The 15,891-nt window shown below is 36.8% G+C and overlaps 6 protein-coding genes across 8 annotated transcripts; 4 read left to right on the top strand and 2 right to left on the bottom strand.

Annotated features, from left to right (window-relative positions):
- Window positions 1–53: 53 nt before the first annotated feature.
- On the top strand, window positions 54–2,467 carry LOC116288389 (uridine diphosphate glucose pyrophosphatase NUDT14). 2 transcript variants are annotated; one of them, XM_031695172.1, is made up of 4 exons: window positions 54–210; window positions 479–522; window positions 1,046–1,110; window positions 1,675–2,467. In XM_031695172.1, exons 1-4 carry the CDS (start codon window positions 124–126, stop codon window positions 2,145–2,147), a joined length of 669 nt encoding a protein of 222 aa, XP_031551032.1. In that variant the 5' UTR covers window positions 54–123; the 3' UTR covers window positions 2,148–2,467. The 2 variants fall into 2 exon arrangements, with proteins under 2 accessions (XP_031551032.1, XP_031551033.1); XM_031695173.1 differs by lacking the exon at window positions 479–522 and adding an exon at window positions 374–417.
- Window positions 1,374–4,644, bottom strand: LOC116288390 (protein Churchill). Its single transcript, XM_031695174.2, has 4 exons — window positions 4,503–4,644; window positions 3,990–4,125; window positions 3,449–3,519; window positions 1,374–2,675 (listed from the first exon to the last, which is right to left on the bottom strand). The coding sequence occupies exons 1-4, from the start codon at window positions 4,539–4,541 to the stop codon at window positions 2,586–2,588; spliced, it is 336 nt and encodes a 111-aa protein (XP_031551034.1). The 5' UTR covers window positions 4,542–4,644; the 3' UTR covers window positions 1,374–2,585.
- A 453-nt stretch (window positions 4,645–5,097) lies between these two features.
- LOC116288403 (uncharacterized) lies at window positions 5,098–8,353 on the top strand. 2 transcript variants are annotated; one of them, XM_031695189.2, is made up of 8 exons: window positions 5,098–5,303; window positions 5,924–6,005; window positions 6,258–6,366; window positions 6,452–6,552; window positions 6,851–6,900; window positions 7,104–7,228; window positions 7,375–7,512; window positions 7,766–8,353. In XM_031695189.2, exons 1-8 carry the CDS (start codon window positions 5,215–5,217, stop codon window positions 8,008–8,010), a joined length of 939 nt encoding a protein of 312 aa, XP_031551049.1. In that variant the 5' UTR covers window positions 5,098–5,214; the 3' UTR covers window positions 8,011–8,353. The 2 variants fall into 2 exon arrangements, with proteins under 2 accessions (XP_031551049.1, XP_031551050.1); XM_031695190.2 differs by lacking the exon at window positions 5,098–5,303 and adding an exon at window positions 5,357–5,595.
- A 47-nt stretch (window positions 8,354–8,400) lies between these two features.
- LOC116288404 (uncharacterized) lies at window positions 8,401–11,532 on the top strand. Its single transcript, XM_031695191.2, has 8 exons — window positions 8,401–8,883; window positions 9,168–9,249; window positions 9,713–9,821; window positions 9,954–10,054; window positions 10,229–10,278; window positions 10,682–10,806; window positions 11,028–11,186; window positions 11,299–11,532. The coding sequence occupies exons 1-8, from the start codon at window positions 8,834–8,836 to the stop codon at window positions 11,436–11,438; spliced, it is 816 nt and encodes a 271-aa protein (XP_031551051.2). The 5' UTR covers window positions 8,401–8,833; the 3' UTR covers window positions 11,439–11,532.
- A 96-nt stretch (window positions 11,533–11,628) lies between these two features.
- On the bottom strand, window positions 11,629–12,876 carry LOC116288406 (small nuclear ribonucleoprotein Sm D2). Its single transcript, XM_031695193.1, has 2 exons — window positions 12,771–12,876; window positions 11,629–12,269 (listed from the first exon to the last, which is right to left on the bottom strand). The coding sequence occupies exons 1-2, from the start codon at window positions 12,779–12,781 to the stop codon at window positions 11,921–11,923; spliced, it is 360 nt and encodes a 119-aa protein (XP_031551053.1). The 5' UTR covers window positions 12,782–12,876; the 3' UTR covers window positions 11,629–11,920.
- A 57-nt stretch (window positions 12,877–12,933) lies between these two features.
- On the top strand, window positions 12,934–15,245 carry LOC116288402 (U4/U6 small nuclear ribonucleoprotein Prp31). The gene is made up of 3 exons (XM_031695188.2): window positions 12,934–13,941; window positions 14,131–14,565; window positions 14,695–15,245. Exons 1-3 carry the CDS (start codon window positions 13,114–13,116, stop codon window positions 14,902–14,904), a joined length of 1,473 nt encoding a protein of 490 aa, XP_031551048.1. The 5' UTR covers window positions 12,934–13,113; the 3' UTR covers window positions 14,905–15,245.
- Window positions 15,246–15,891: the final 646 nt, after the last annotated feature.

Below are 15,891 nucleotides of genomic sequence, written 5' to 3'. Positions count from 1 at the left end.
CGAGAGACTGTGGAAGAGTCTATAAGAAATAAAGGCACTGGGTACGAGATTGGTCTTCCACTTTGATAAGACTAGGCTGCTCTAACTGAATATATTTTTATTACTATTGTAATATAAAGAGTCATGGACAACCTAGAAATCAACGACCTTCATGTTGTCCCGTGTGTTAACTCTAGATTTATCCAACCTTCCAGAGTAGTCTTCAAGCAAGTAAGAACAGTTTGAGAAGAGTTTGAGGGAAAGTTCAACTTATACAACCTTTCAAAACTGAATCTTTGCTCACAGATAATACTATGCTATGCATGCACGCATCCTTCCTATATATTTTGAAATTATACTAAGTGATATCTTTTCATTTTCTTTTCATTATAAGAATGATCAGGAAAGAATATGGGACTATATTACAGAACATGACGAGTATGTGACTAGCAATGTTTGTATATAATTAATGCTTTGTGTATATATGTTTGGTATATAGAATGGTGGTCAAAGAACTTGGGATTATCTGATAGTCCAGAATAGGTAGGCACTCAATTGATGGAATATATTTTTCAAATACAGGGTAGATTTACGGTTAGGTTATTTTCTGGATGTCATAATTAATTGCCTTGGGGGTCAGAGGATTTATGGGGGGAGGTCACAAGTTTTTTTAGACAACTTGATGACGTAGGGGGACATTAGCTATATATTGACAGGTGTCAAAATAGGCAGTCACACAAAGGTTAGAGACTAGCAACCACTAGCACCTTTTCAGTGCTGGTATTTGTTTTTTAATTTAATGCATTTCAATTTTCAGCCACCATTTTGGCAGATGGTCTATTCCCCTTTCCCCTTGCAATAAATAATGACTGATCCCTGTCTATAGATCTATTGTATCACATTCTTATTCATTATGTTTTTATGACTATTTTTAAATATTTGAGTGCCATCTTTGGTTTACCCTGGTCACAAGTATAATCTGAGGGTCAAATCACATTTTTACTATTTGCATTATTAATCAATACAATTTTTTCCCCATAAATGATCTTGTCTTCTTTATTTCAAGTGTTTCTTGTTTGGTTTTTAACACTACAAGACAAGCCTTCATCCTTGTCAAACAATTTAGACCAGGTAAATTATTTTCATTGTCTTAAAAAGAAATAGACATTTCTCCAGTTTTAAAGTTGTCAATTTGTTCAATGTTAATGGATCGTTTTCCCAAGGAACTCAGATTATAATATATATACTATATAAATTTAGTTGTGCTATCTGTAATATTAGTTACATACGTGGATCATCCTGTCAGTATGCATGCATGCTCGTGAGCACCTCCTTACCGATCTCAAGCATGTAAAGAGGCTTGTTCTATTAAATCATTTAGTATAGCAACCAGCAAGTCAAACATGCTATTAAATTTATTATTACCCTTATGAACACATTCCACCATGTATTGTCTTTCTTTAACATCATTATTTATAAAGACGTATCAATGATTGTATTTCTTTCACAACTGAAGATGGCAGTATGAACTGCCAAAACATGTCTTGTTTCCAAATTGTAGTCTTGTTTCTTAAAATGTCTATAACTTTAATTTGCTGCTGCTATGAATTTTAAGTGTTATCCAAAACACTGGACAAAACAATAAATCCATTTGCTAAAGCCTACATTATTTTGACCATCTTTCTTTGGTTACAGCGGTGTATATGCACGTTAACCGGAAACTGCACAACAAGAATTCAGGTGCGAATCCAGTTTCTGTCAAAGCAGATGATTCCTCAATGAAAGCTCTAGCCGATGCTAGTGCTGGAATAACATATGAACTCTGTGCAGGGATTGTAGATCAAAACATTAGTCTAAAATCATTGATGAAACAGGAGCTATTGGAGGAGTGTGGCTACAATGTTCCTGAAGAAAATATTCACAAGATCACATCTTGTCGAGCTGGTGTAGGAAGTACTGGTTCAGTACAGACATCATTTTATGCAGAAGTTACAGATGACATGATTATCGATGGGGCTGGAGGAGGAAATCTTAATGAGGGAGAAAGAATTGAAGTGTTTTATTTACCACTTGAAAAAAGCAGAGAGTTTGTCTTTGACGAAACCAAAGAAAAGCCATTAGGATTAATGTTTGCATTCATGTGGTATTTTGATAAGTTTAAAGTGTGATAAATGTGTATACATGTATATGACATGGACAATGTGGTGATCTATACAGTCAGTATCATAATTTTTCTTATTCATTAAAAAACTTTTTTAATTTTTAAAACCATTGAATACATTTCTCAGTCACTGTAAAAAGAATATTAGTTAGTTTTATAGAATGTACTTCTATAAACTTGATAATATAGAATCATTAAATAACTTGCACGTGTACAAATAGCAAATCCAATATTGTATAGCGTAGGTATCTGCCTGATGAATATGATTAAACTTTACTCCTGTACTACTGAGACTCTCTTATCAGTAAATAAAAGACTTTTTCTCAAGTGTGATTATTTCCTGTTCTTGGTTATCGTGGAGAATTGCATAAGACTACATGAAATACATATTGCCTTGATTCTTGACAAAGCTGGTGACCATATCTCAATGACCAGATTATTTTGTTTAGCACACTCCATTAGGCATAGATGTTTCAATGTTGATTCTAATAAGATCAGAGCCCCTCCCACACAGTAGACATGTCATGGTATAAGCCTGCCGATAAACACAAGAAATTGTATCAATGTAATTATTATTATTAGTTGCTGTTGATAATTTGATAGTAGGAACAATGGTATAGTTTGTAGGGTATAGAGAATGTGCATGTTATGAAATAACCATCTTGGTTGACAATAACAAAGCAGTCCTCATTAGCTTCTCTTGTTAGATAAACCAACATTGCAGCTGTTTCATTGTTATTTATTGGGATTTTGAGTCACATGGGTGCACACACTTAGGTACATTGTCAGTAGATTGCATGTCACTGTTGAAGAAATCTTTATATTCCACCATTTCCCTAGCTTTTGTTTACATATACATGATGGGCATAAATGACACCAATGGGCAAGGTTGGGGGAGTTTCTAAATTACAAGTCAGACAATCATCAAACTTGGCAAGAATATCAGGGTTGACCAGAAGGATTAAAATAAATAGTTTTTAGCATTACTGTTAAGTATGATGTCATTATGATGTCATAACATCGTTTTCTAATGGTTTTCATACAATTTGAACCTGATGCATGCTTCATGAAATATGTGTTTTTAGATGCTTAATCTTGAGATAACCAACACAGATTTGAAAGCTGTATCCCAATTGCCCTATTTCACTATGACATCACTGCTTGTTTATGTAGGCATCGAAATGTCTTGCACAGCACTCAATGATAATAATGATGTCCAATAAATAAATAAGATAAATAGGTTTTATTTATTTTGGTGCCGTTTTTCCCATGCCGTTTTTGAGGTCATTTCTGCCCGACATGATATACCTGGTATTCTTCATCAACACTAAATGTATAAGTATGTTCAGCTATTACATGACCACAGATCGTACAAACATCTGAAAAAAGATTAGTATTTGAATCACCTTACAATTATGTACACTTATATTTAGATTTACATCTGGAAATTGGGCCAATGAGGATCAAGAGGGAGGTTTTTTTATATAGCACATTATATGTTTGTCCGAGTACCATACAATCTTTGGTTTTCATAGAGGACATCATGTTCTGCTACCGCCCAAGTGCCATTAGTTATCACACAACCATAATTGGACTACTATAGCTAGGTGTATAAATCTATTATTGGTTTTTTTGTTGTTGCAATTTTCACACACCTTTGTAATGATACAATATTCTCTCAGAAACAATTGAAAACCAGGAATTGGTTATTTATTCCACTTCCAAAGTATATGTTTCACTTGTCATACACAAATGTGCCAATATGAAGCTTCATGCATGATGCTCAGCGATTCGTGACAGGAATATATTTCATTTAATGTGCGTGAAGCCAAAACCTAAATTAACATACGTTTATAAGTAACAAGTTCCTCATCATTATCATCCTCTTCCGTTCTGTTGGTAATTTCAATGGGTTCTTTTTTACCACATTCCTTGCAGCATTCATAATTCCACAAGTATGATCCATTCTCTACACACATTCTGCCCTGGAAAGACAAAGTACACTTTTAGAACCTCATATTAGTTAAATATTTTGAAATAACACTCATCCAGCAAAAGTTATAGGAATCTACTGCTTTAGAGTGAAGTCAGTAATACTCGTGCAATAGATGTTAGACTAATACACATTAATAGACCCTAATTCCATTGTTTTCTTTTGAGTCTATTTATTATTACACATGTGCTAGTATTTTTATTTCACGGGTAAAATGCCTTCACTCTATTCTGCTAACAAGTTGATAAAATTCAAACACACGGATTGGACTTCCTGTTTCTGCCCTGAGTTGGACTCTATTGTCTACCGTCTTTATTTTACTGTTTTATTTGTAAAACACCCAACTGTTGAAATTCTTGAAATACTTACCCTGTCAGGGAGCTCTTCTTTCACACAATCACGACACATATTGTGTTTTTTTGTGTGTTTTTTCCTTTCAAAATATTGCAACTTTGATTCACTTGGCCTTCGATCTAGCACTCTTTACCAGTCCCTTACGTCCATATCTGATGATCTTACCTTAACTCTGATTGGTTGAATCATTGAAGCTTATTAGAAAAGATTTCATTGGTCATCTAAAATGGTCGAAAAAAATGGGAATAGAATGAATGAAAGAGAGAAGGAAAGAAAGAAAGATGGTAGTACTGCAACAGTGGAATATTTTTTGGAATAGGAGCCGCGAAAAGGATTACTATTGTGAATAAGCTGGATTTGACGGCACTTTGTCAAAATAAAGCATAACTGGTCGTCTTTCTTAGGTTCTCTCTACAGTATTATCAGCCAATATCAGCGATAAAGACTGAATGGTTTAATTAAAAAACGCATTTTCATTAAGAATCTTTCAGTGCTCCTTTCAGAAACCATGGTTTCCTAGGTAACCTGACTTTTGTCTCAGCAATGAAAAGTCTTTCCAAGCTTTAGATTATTTTCAAGTTTAAGTGTGAAGAGTCGGCTTAATTCCTCATCTCACGCCTTCTTTCTTCCTGTTCTAGGAACAACCACAATGACTGTGTTGCTGTTGCGGCTGCAAGTTTTTTGAGAGAAACTTCGCCGAGGTACCCCAGTATAATTGATCAGTCAAATGATGGATGTAATCACACCAATTAGTATGAACAAGGGAATCAATTGGAGCGATGCTAATGCAGACGACATACAAACCATACGTCACGGGTAAATATAACTTGTAAATTCTCGCTTGAACTTTCCTTACAATTTTACTTGAACACATCATTAAGTGTCAATAATTTATATCTTCTTTCTGAAGCAAGTACTATAGTGTTTAGTTCGTTCCATCTCCTTTCAAAATACGAATTGCTACCATAAATCATTTGTCTAAAAATGAACTACGAGGACTGAACATTATATAGCAAAAGGAACTGGCAATTATTTTCGACGTGTTTGGTTTTAAAATTACCTGAATGATGGTGACGCGTCCTGTACTGCAAGACTTCAACCTGCTTGAGTAAGTCAAGCGTCAATCGCTTTTAGCTAGTTGCCTTCGGATGCAATTTGCTTTTAATTAATATATCTGTGTCTCAAATTTATTACTAAAGCTGGAAAAGCTTTGAATGATGGAGTATTTAGTTGGTTCACAAAGTCTGGTAGAGATAAGGCCAGACATCAGTGTGACTCATATCTATCACTGCAATGATTTGTTTCATGTTAATGTATACGGGTTATTAAGAAGAAGGTTCTTCTTCCTTTTCCTTCCTTCGTGTCCGAATTCCCTCCTTTTATGGATAAAAATTTTAGCGAGCAAATCATTTTTCAAACCTTTTCTCTTCATATAGTTACAGCCATCATCCAATAGGAATAATCATGATTATTGTCATGGGACTAGCAGTTTGGATATTGGGATTTCGCCTTATCAAGGTTTGTTTTTACCTGCAACATTAAGTTCATATTTTAACTCAGTTGAAAAAGGCACGAGACAAGGCGTTATTGTGAAAAGGCAATCGCTAACAACTCATATTCCTGACTGTAACATCAATTTATCACTTTGACATTTTGATTTAATAATAAATAGATTTATAGTCGAGACAAGACGACTTATGGCGCTAGCAGCGTGGATTACGCGCAGTAAGTGTTCTGAAACCTTTTCAATTATAATCCTCTTGATTTCAGGTTATTGTTATAGCTGCGGCCTTTATATTGTCTGGTTGGTCATTCTTTGTGTTATCACCCCATTTCCTTCATCTTGACGTGTGCTGTGCAGAGGGCACACCAGTACAAGGTAGGAATGGTAACAGCGGTCTGCTGCTGCAGGAGAGGGATGCAAACCAGTTATTTTCAGTCAAATATTATCTTTTCATTTGCAGTGCGTATTGCGGTCAGTATAATCGTTTCGCTAATGGCTGGTGCTATCGCATGTTTTGTATATAAACTGGGTTTGTTCTGCCTGGGTAGCTGTCTGGGGTTGGTAAGCATATCCCTTATGAATTATTTCTTGTTCCTCAGTTCTTTCTCTTTCTTTTCGTTTTGTTTTGAAATATTCTCATTATTTTCCTTTTGTGTTACTTGTTTCTACTTTCCTTTCCTTTCCTTTCCTTTCCTTTCCTTTCCTTTCCTTTCCTTTCCTTTCTTTTCTTTTCTTTTCTTTTCTCTTTCTTTTCTTTTCTTTCTTTTCTTTTCTTTTCTTTTCTTTTCTTTCCTTTCCTTTTATGTTATGTTATGTTATGTTATCTAATGCTATATTTTCTGTTTCAACTTTGCTTCAGGTTTTAGCTGTCGCAGGTTCAGCTCTTGTACTTACCAACATACTTCATAGGTCAGTAGGTTAGTCATATGCCCTTTCGCCGGTGGTCAAAACTAAAGAACAAAAAAGATTTTGTTCTCAAACTTGCCCAGACCTGCCACAATGTTCATTTTCACATGTAAACAGAACAATGCTTGTCGTGTCATTAAAAGTATTACCATATAACAATGAGTGCCTTCAGGTTCTAATGATACGGTTTTGTTTGTTTTGAACAGTCCCTTAGCATATTATGGTATCTATGGTGGATGTGCTCTACTGATAGGTATAATGGCTGTTGTATTCGAAAAGATATTTGTTATACTCGCTACATCGGTAGTTGGTTCTTTGGCAGTAATTTATGGTAAGGGAATATACTATAGATACAATATACTATGCCTCTCGATGCAGTTCTCCGTGTTATTCCTTTTCGTTGCCCTAAATCCGTCTCTCCTTCCTCAGTTATCTTCTTCTTATTTGATGTGTTCTTATACTTTTGTTACAAAAAAGAAATAGATTATTTTGCCAAGACACCATTCACGCAAACGATGATGTACGCGCTGGACCAGGTGAAGTGTGGACTTCATAATGCAGTCAACAATCCTTCGGAGTTTCATCTTCACTGGCGAGGAACACTCACTGATAAAAGTACGTGTAGATTACTCTTAGCTACAACAGTTTTTATGAACACTACTCGAACATTCCTGCAAATACATAGGCGTACGCGCATTTTATCTGAGAGTTCCCCGCCATATCCACAGGAATCCCGCATGAATGAAACCATGAAAAGAATAAAGTCGCGGGACGGGTAGACAGATCGCACGCATCAACACGCAGTTATGGGGTCAGTTTGCTGTACTGTTGTCTCATCCATTTTTTTCTTTTTTTATAATTTTCAAAGCTATAGCAATGTATCTAGGATGGCTTTTGATGATTCTGGTTGGGTTTTACATCCAGTTCGTCTACACCAGCCAGGAGATCAGCTCCAAACTAATGGTGAAAACATGTGGTGGAAACCAAGCAGATTACTGTGATGAACATGATGAGCCTCTCACTCCTCAGTACGTGTTGTTAAATACAGCACCGATAAGAACACAAGTACACGAGTATGGCAAGGCTCAGAGGATTAGGAAATATTTGCGGTAATGAACGAGATGACATGATACCATTGGCACAAACTGATATACGATGGGGACATATGAACAGTAGTCATGACACGGGCCAGCACATTATACTACGACTTTCAGTGATGCCAGGCAGAGTATAGATCTGAAAAGAACTGGAGACACGTGAAACCCACTGATTTAGTAATTGTAAATAAATAAGGGACACTTGTAACGAGGGGTGGTACGATAGTGTTACGTTACCAAGAGATCGACCCGCAAAACTGTTTTAACTAGATTTTATTGCTTTTATTGCTGTACACTGAAATAAATTTTTCTGCTAAATCAATGCTTCTGGAATTAAATAAAGGATGTCGACTAGATAACTTTAGTTTGGAAACACATCGCTGATCACAAATAATTAATTTGGTCGACTATCAGTTTAAATATTGTCCCAATCATGTTTTTTGTTGGCCAACCTCTTCAGTGAACGATTCATCTATTGAGATTAATCGTATCTCTGTGTATTGATCGAAGATCATTTGTTGTTGTTTGTATCCGCCCATCACGTTCCTTTGATAGATATGATCCCACGCTAAAGTACCTGTTCCACAGTCCATGTTCTTCCATGCGTGTGGCCAAATGATCATAAACTGTCCATGCAAACACGATGAATCTACCATAACAACTTTATTTGAAAGCTAATTTTCTGTCTTTTATATCTAATCTTTTTTGGTATGAAATGCTTGGTTTTTCGCAAGTGTCTTTAGAGGTTGGAAGCGAAACAGAAGATAAAAAAGGTACATTTGAAGAGAATATAGAAGAAGAAGAAGACGACAGAGAAACGACGTTTCAGCTACGAAAGGATGACCAACAACACAACACAACACATCCTCAACAGACTAGTTTACGACAAGTAAGAACACGAGGTTTTGATGCTTTTGGTAGGACGTACAAGTTTGCAATATGTATTCGTAAATAGCAGATTAGTTTACTTGACAAGAAATAGTATTATTGTTTAGTTATTACATATGTAACAATTATGGATAATGTTTCCATAACATGCCGACCGCGGATTAAAACTGGTTAAGTTCCATTATTTTTCTCTTCCATTCAAGCAATTTTAATGGATTCAGGGTCCCTTAGATTACTAAATCCCTTCGCCTTCAAGTTCACGGCTTCTTCCTTTTCACTTTCCAGGCACCCAGTTAGCATCACAATCGTCGAACTTCTTGCTTTAGCTGGTGTGGTAATGTGGGCTGCAGGATACAGGCTTATCAAGGTACGAATAACCTCACTTTTCGTATAATGCAATACACACACATTACTACATCTTGCGAATACATGTACCGATGTGAAACATTACGCATGGTATTGAGAGAACGTTGGAGAAAGGGATACTGAGTTTTTCGGCCCCATACCGCATTAGTTACGCGATCGCTAGGAATCGCTCACCAGATTAATGCTTATTCAATTTTGCGCTTGTTCTCCCTCTATTAGCCATTCCGAGGTTGAGGAAAAAACTGTGTCGAGTTTGCATATATTAAAGTGCATTTTACGACTGTTTTAGGGAACATATTTCCAAGATGGCACCTTTTGTCCTATAAAGCAGTTCCAAAATGCACTGCATGGCCACTCTACCCCGGAATGGCTAATAGGACGAATGTGCGATAATGCGCGCAAAAATCGAGTTGACATCATTGATATATCATATGATATTTGATGGTTTCTCTATTCTATTGTAGCCATGTATGTTCCTTGCCGCCTTTGCAATGTCTTTTCTCATCTTCTACGTGGTTAGTCCAATGATATTCAAAACAAAGGTCTGTTGTGGACCAAGAGGAAGTGAATGGGGTAAGTTAAATTTAGCTGACAAGCACTGAATGTGATTGGATAATTTGTACCAATCAGAGCGCTTGTTATCCTCTAGCTATGTTCAGTGACAGTGACAATGAAGTGACAGGCATTTCTATTTTTGATTGTCAGTTCATCTTCTAGTGAGTACAGTGGTTGGGTCGTTTGGTGGTTTTCTTGGATCTAGACTTTATCGTTTGGGAGTTTTTACCATCGGAGAATGCTTAGGAATGGTAAGAACCCTTAGTTTTTGTATTAATAACAGACATGCAAAATGAAGCTACACCAAATCGGTGCTGAACGATATGAACTTGCTACCCTTTCTACGATTCTAACCCTAGGCGTTTAGGATGTCAGACGTAGCTGTCCCAAAAACGAGTTTTTCAATCTTGTCATTCCTTCTGCAGGTAGTGGCTTTGACGATTCTTAGTACTCCCCTCCACGTGTTCTTCAAAAGGTAAATGTGCGCAAGAAAATCGAATAACACATAAAGTAATGCGAACTGCCAGTGACAGAAAGCAACAATCAGGAATAGGAGAATTTCTATTCGCTAAATATGACCAACTAAAAACCCCTGGCTAGTGCCATAACTCCCATCCTCGGGCCTGCAACAGAACTACGCGCGCACTTGAATGAGTGGTTATGGTTGCTGTTTCGGCAAATCCCTTGATCAGAACAAGTTATTGGTTGGACGCTGTTGGAGTACATATATACGTATAAAAATATACATATACGTATGTATACAAAAATATACTTGTTATATATTCCCTTACGTGTCCTTATATGGTAAAACCTTCATAAGAAATGAACAACCATCGTGTTTTGTAAATCACACTGGAGTGTTTCATTATGTTTGCCAGTAACACTAGGTACGGATGCTTCATGGCCACTATATCGTTGATTTTTGGTTCACTGGCGCACTTCTTCGAGAAACCAATCCTCATCCTATCCACTACGTCATCAGGGTCCTTTTGTTTTCTCTATGGTACGTAACACATGTCACGTGACTAGTACGAGAATCTATCAGCGCTATAGTTAGTACATTTCATTTTTAACATGACCATTAAATGGAGGTTCAAACGCTAGGGAGAGGTTTTGCTGCGGCCCTAAGTCTGGAATTCTAATGCAAAACCGAGCCCGTGCGTTTGAACCGGTTTAAAATATCAACTATTTACCATTCTGACTGCAACTTTCCAATCAATTCAGGTGTAGATTACTTCTTAAGGTCCAGTTTTTCTGTCACTGTGGAGAGTTTTCTACTTCGAATAAAAGATGTGGTAGAAGATGGGGTCAAGTCTGAGATGAGTAACTGGTCATACAGAGCCAAGATACCAGATCACATGGCTGTGCGCTTCACACCTGATGGTATGTATTCATCCAGATAAAACCCCCTCTAATCATGTCTCATTCATTATTAGAGGTATCAATATTTTCAAGATTTAATGGTTTAACTAATAATTTGTTATTCATGATGCAGCTGTACCTATGTTTATTGCATGGGGAGTGAGTGTTGCCATTGGAGTGGCTGTTCAGTTTCAAGTAACAGCCAGAAATATTGATGGAAGGTCCAAGTTGAAAGACTATTTCAATTGCTGTGGCCCTCAACCCGACAAATGAATTCTGACCATAGTAATTCTCGTGCAAAGAACAAGACTTATCATCCAAGATCAGTTGTCATGGGCTTTCCCTAAAATTAAACATTCTGTTTAAATATATGGGAATAAATACTATCATTATACAGGATGCCAGCAGATCTACCAAGTGGGGCTATAATTTATTATTATAATGCTTTCAAAGGACACCAAAGTATTTTCTTTTTCTTGTATTTTATTATTTCATTGCTTCTATGTACAACATGTGGCTCTCCACACTTTTTGTTTGATAAGTAAAAAGGACAAAAATGTTTATGCTTACACTGATGCTAGAGTGATGATTCATGTCAACATCCAAGAAGAAAAAAACATGAGAATTTCTTGTTTTCAATATAAAAAAGTGAAAGAACATGGGAACAGTAGCCTAGGACCACCAATGTCTCTTAGAAAGGTGTTGTCTTCTGGCAGGGTTGGAAGATATATCACAAAGTCTGCTCAAAGAAAAAACTATTTGGTCGTTGCCATAGGATTTCTCAAGACTAGGATTACAGAGTCCCCACGCAAAAACATCTTTGCAATGTATCTGTCCTTGTTTACAGGCTTTGCCTTTTTCTTTCCTTTTCCTGATTTGGGTGTTTCTGTCCACATCTCTCGAACATTTTCCAGTACCATATTGCAATGTCGGTCAAATGCTTTAACTCTTGCAAGTAGTTTCTTGTTGTTTCGGCAGTTGATAAGTACTTGGGTGTTGTTTTTTACAGACTGTGTTAGTACCGATAAAGGTCCTGTATTAAATTCTTCTTGTTCTCTCTGTGCAAGTTCTTCAGGAGTCATTTCTGACTTAGGTTTGTTCAGTCTAAAAGAAAAAATCAGATCAGGTCAACATTAGATAAAACCACAGGGAGTCCGTGTGATGAAACTAGGCACATCATAAGAAACCTTTTTTAAGGTCAATATTGCCATTCAATAAGTTTATCAAATCTATAAGAACTTTAAAAATCGATAATATTCTAACGGCTCTTCCAAATGATTTACTTACCGAAGATCTAAGGTAAATTACGACGATCACCCTACTTTCACTTTCAGACAAGTTAACTAATAGATAATAAGCTCAAATTTAACGAAGGAAAGTTCGATACTATGAAGCTCGAATATGCCATGATTTACTTATAGCTACGCAAACACGAGCCAAACATGTTTATCAGAAGGTGCAAGCGGCAAATGAGCGCAAAGCAATCAAAGTAGACCATCACCGGAAAAAGTTTGAAAACCTGTAAGAATATTCTACATGAATTAAAAATAATGCAACAGCGACAATAACATATGCCCGTAATTTCATAGTCTTTCAAATACTTACAAGGATGTCATCGTTTTCTCCAAGATTATTCAAGATAAAATACAGAATTCTTTGTAAACGAAGGAAGACGTTTCCAAACGTTTCTTGCGCGGCCAAATACACCGCAGGCTCGTCTGATACTGGTTGACATGCGCAGTAAAGTCTAGTTTAGTAACCACGCGATCAGACGTAAAAGAAACGAACAATTTTCAGGAGTTTTTAGACTTTCGTTCTAAGTTTTCGCTATCTTTTGTCAACGTTTTTGGAAAGCAGCTATATTTACTGTGACCCCTTAAGCTGTTGTAACTTTTGTAAGCATTGCGTGGCTTTAGAACCCCGAAAACAGTGTTAAAACAGCGCCAAAATGTCTTTGGCTGACGAACTATTGGCTGATTTGGAAGAAGCAGGAGATGAAGGAGTCGATATTGATTACAGAGACAATGATAATGATATCGAGGAAGCTATGGAGACAACAGACACTGGAGATTTAGGCTCCAGATCTGTTTGTTACGTGGCTAAACTAAGAGACAGTGAAGAACTAAGAAGTGTGTTGAGTAGCATCACAGAGTTCAGTAACCAGTCACGTGACCAAGTATTTGGTCCTGTAGAGGTCGACCCTGAGTACATACTAATTGTTAAAGCTAATAACTTGAGTGCAGAAGTAGATAATGAAATTAATATTATTCATAAATATTTACGTGATTTGTACTCCAAACGATTCCCAGAGCTGGAGTCCCTTGTGCCACATGCATTGGATTACATTCGAACTGTGGAACTCTTAGGAAATGACTTAGAAGTAACAAAGGTTGACTTGACAGATGTCTTACCACCAGCTACAAAAATGGTAATAAGTGTGACTGCATCCACAACGCAAGGAGAAAAACTTGAAGATGATGAAGTGGAACGGCTTGCTGAAGCTTGTCAGATGGTGACAGACTTACTTGATGCAAAGCTTAAGATTCTTGAATATGTAGAATCTAGAATGACATTCATTGCTCCTAACCTCTCTTTAATTGTTGGTGCTTCAACTGCAGCAAAACTGATGGGTGCAGCAGGCGGTTTGACAGCATTATCCAAGATGCCAGCTTGTAATGTACTTATCCTAGGAGCACAGAAAAGAACCTTGTCTGGTTTTTCGAGTGCTGCGGCAATGCCACATACTGGGTTCATTTATTACAGTGAAATAGTTCAGGTAAGACAGCTGTCAGCCAGTTTCCAGTTTTCCTCCCTCTGTAAAAACCAAGTATTAAATTCCAATTCAACCTGATGTTGAAAGCCTAAACATGAGAGTCTGGTACAGGGGACTGACCAATCACTCCCTGCAATCAACATTAAATAAATTTAAATTTTTAATCAGCTACTATTTTCTCTACATCTATAGAATATGCCACCAGATTTACGAAGGAAAGCTGCTCGAGTTGTTGCAGCCAAGTGCTCTCTTGCAGCAAGAGTTGATAGTTTCCATGAGAGCATTGATGGTGCCACAGGTCAAGAACTAAAAGATGAAATTGAAAAGAAGTTTGATAAGTGGGTTGAACCTCCTCCAATTAAAGAAGTTAAAGCACTTCCGAGGCCAGATGATGCCCCAAGGAAGAAAAGAGGTGGTCGCAGAGTTAGAAAGATGAAGGAAAAGTTTGCTGTGACAGAAATGAGACGACAGGCCAACAGAGTTGAATTTGGCAAAATTGGTGAGGATGTATATCAAACAGATTTGGGGTTCTCTGTTGGAACATTAGGAAGGAAAGAGAACACTGGGCGTGTGCGTACCCCTGCTGTAGATAAAAAGACACAAGTATCTGTATCAAAGAGACTTCAGGTATTTTATTATCATCACTTTTTATTATCATTATTACTTATATAATTATATTCTATCACTTATTACTGTTAATGTTACTTACAACTATTTTGTTGTATCATCACTAATTATAATTATATATCTTTACAGCGGAGTCTACAGCAGAGCCAGACATATGGGGGACAGTCAACTGTGCGGCGTGCTGCAAGTTCTGTTTCTGGTACAGCTTCAAGTATTGCATTTACTCCCATGCAAGGCCTGGAAATTGTGAATCCTCATGCCGCAGAAAAGAAAGTTGCAGATGCTAATGCAAAATACTTTTCTAGTAGTGCTGGGTTCTTAAAAGTTTCAAAAAAATAGTATAGTTATTAGTGGATACTGAATATTCTAGTTAAACACTATGGCACATTCCTACTGTAGTTTAAATGTTTATTTAATGAATGATGAAATCACACTGATACTAGGAGTAATGACTGGGAGATTCTATAAAGAAATATGTATTCTGAATACATTTTTATTACTCTTATGCTTTTCATATTACAGCAGTGCTTGCTTTTAAAAGTCTGTAAATACTGGCAGATGATATCTTATGTGATTTATTTGCTGTTTAGATGTCTATCTTTGGAATTAAAAATGTGATGTGTACAGTAATAATAAACAATAATAAACTTCATCAGAGTCTTTGAGCTTTTAGCTCGGCACATGTGCTTTGTTATGGGTGGTTTAGTGGTTAACTGCTTGCCTTGGTGAGTTGTAAGTTTCTTTGATGTGTTGTTCTCTTTTGCCACAAAGGATTTTCTCCAGTTTTCCTCCCTCGGTAAAAATTAAATGTGAGTTGAGTGTTGTACTGTTTCAGTTATCGTAGAATGATAAGTTATACACCGTAGTGAAAATAGTAACTGACGTTTCGGACGTTAGTCCTTCGTCGGAGTCAATGATTGATTGACTCCGACGAAGGACTAATGTCCGAAACGTCAGTTACTATTTTCACTACGGTGTATAACTTATCATTCTACGATAACTGTTTCATTAGGAACACCGACGCAGTCCACGCTAGTGTTTACTAGCCATCATCTACATGTTGTACTGTTTGTAAATATTATGTGCTGATAGTGTGTGTGGAGCTAACATCACGAAAGAGCCAGTATGGTTGTCTGTGTGTTTATCAAAAATTCAGTGTACAGAACATGACAGCCCTAGCCCTTCAGGATGCTAGAGATTTACATTACAAATATTGAGAACCAGTTAACTTGAATGGCATCTTCGGTTGGGCTCTGGGAGCCCTGTTCATTTTATTGACCGAGCAGACAAATTCCTGGTAAGTAGTCCCCAGACTCTACTCAGCTT

The sequence above is a fragment of the Actinia tenebrosa genome, unplaced genomic scaffold (genome assembly GCF_029948245.1).
Source record: "Actinia tenebrosa isolate PJP-AT-01 unplaced genomic scaffold, QUT_ActTen_1.0 PGA_scaffold12__29_contigs__length_12842862, whole genome shotgun sequence".
Classification (NCBI taxonomy): Eukaryota; Metazoa; Cnidaria; class Anthozoa; order Actiniaria; family Actiniidae; genus Actinia; species Actinia tenebrosa.
The sequence above is the reverse complement of the archived record's forward strand: the minus strand, read 5'-3'. Positions and strand labels throughout refer to the sequence as shown.

Coding starts and splice junctions, on each gene's coding strand:
- LOC116288389 (XM_031695172.1), top strand. CDS start 124: ATGGACAACCTAGAAATCAACGACCTTCATGTTGTCCCGTGTGTTAAC. Junction 211..478: donor CCAGAGTAGTCTTCAAGCAA/GTAAGAACAGTT, acceptor TTTGGTATATAG/AATGGTGGTCAAAGAACTTG. Junction 523..1,045: donor TATCTGATAGTCCAGAATAG/GTAGGCACTCAA, acceptor CTTTATTTCAAG/TGTTTCTTGTTTGGTTTTTA.
- LOC116288390 (XM_031695174.2), bottom strand. CDS start 4,541: ATGTGTCGTGATTGTGTGAAAGAAGAGCTCCCTGACAGG. Junction 4,126..4,502: donor AAGAAGAGCTCCCTGACAGG/GTAAGTATTTCA, acceptor TTGTCTTTCCAG/GGCAGAATGTGTGTAGAGAA. Junction 3,520..3,989: donor GGAACTTGTTACTTATAAAC/GTATGTTAATTT, acceptor ATCTTTTTTCAG/ATGTTTGTACGATCTGTGGT.
- LOC116288403 (XM_031695189.2), top strand. CDS start 5,215: ATGATGGATGTAATCACACCAATTAGTATGAACAAGGGAATCAATTGG. Junction 6,367..6,451: donor AGAGGGCACACCAGTACAAG/GTAGGAATGGTA, acceptor TTTCATTTGCAG/TGCGTATTGCGGTCAGTATA. Junction 7,513..7,765: donor AGGAACACTCACTGATAAAA/GTACGTGTAGAT, acceptor TAATTTTCAAAG/CTATAGCAATGTATCTAGGA.
- LOC116288404 (XM_031695191.2), top strand. CDS start 8,834: ATGACCAACAACACAACACAACACATCCTCAACAGACTAGTTTACGAC. Junction 9,250..9,712: donor CAGGATACAGGCTTATCAAG/GTACGAATAACC, acceptor ATTCTATTGTAG/CCATGTATGTTCCTTGCCGC. Junction 9,822..9,953: donor ACCAAGAGGAAGTGAATGGG/GTAAGTTAAATT, acceptor TTTGATTGTCAG/TTCATCTTCTAGTGAGTACA.
- LOC116288402 (XM_031695188.2), top strand. CDS start 13,114: ATGTCTTTGGCTGACGAACTATTGGCTGATTTGGAAGAAGCAGGAGAT. Junction 13,942..14,130: donor ATTACAGTGAAATAGTTCAG/GTAAGACAGCTG, acceptor CTACATCTATAG/AATATGCCACCAGATTTACG. Junction 14,566..14,694: donor CTGTATCAAAGAGACTTCAG/GTATTTTATTAT, acceptor ATATCTTTACAG/CGGAGTCTACAGCAGAGCCA.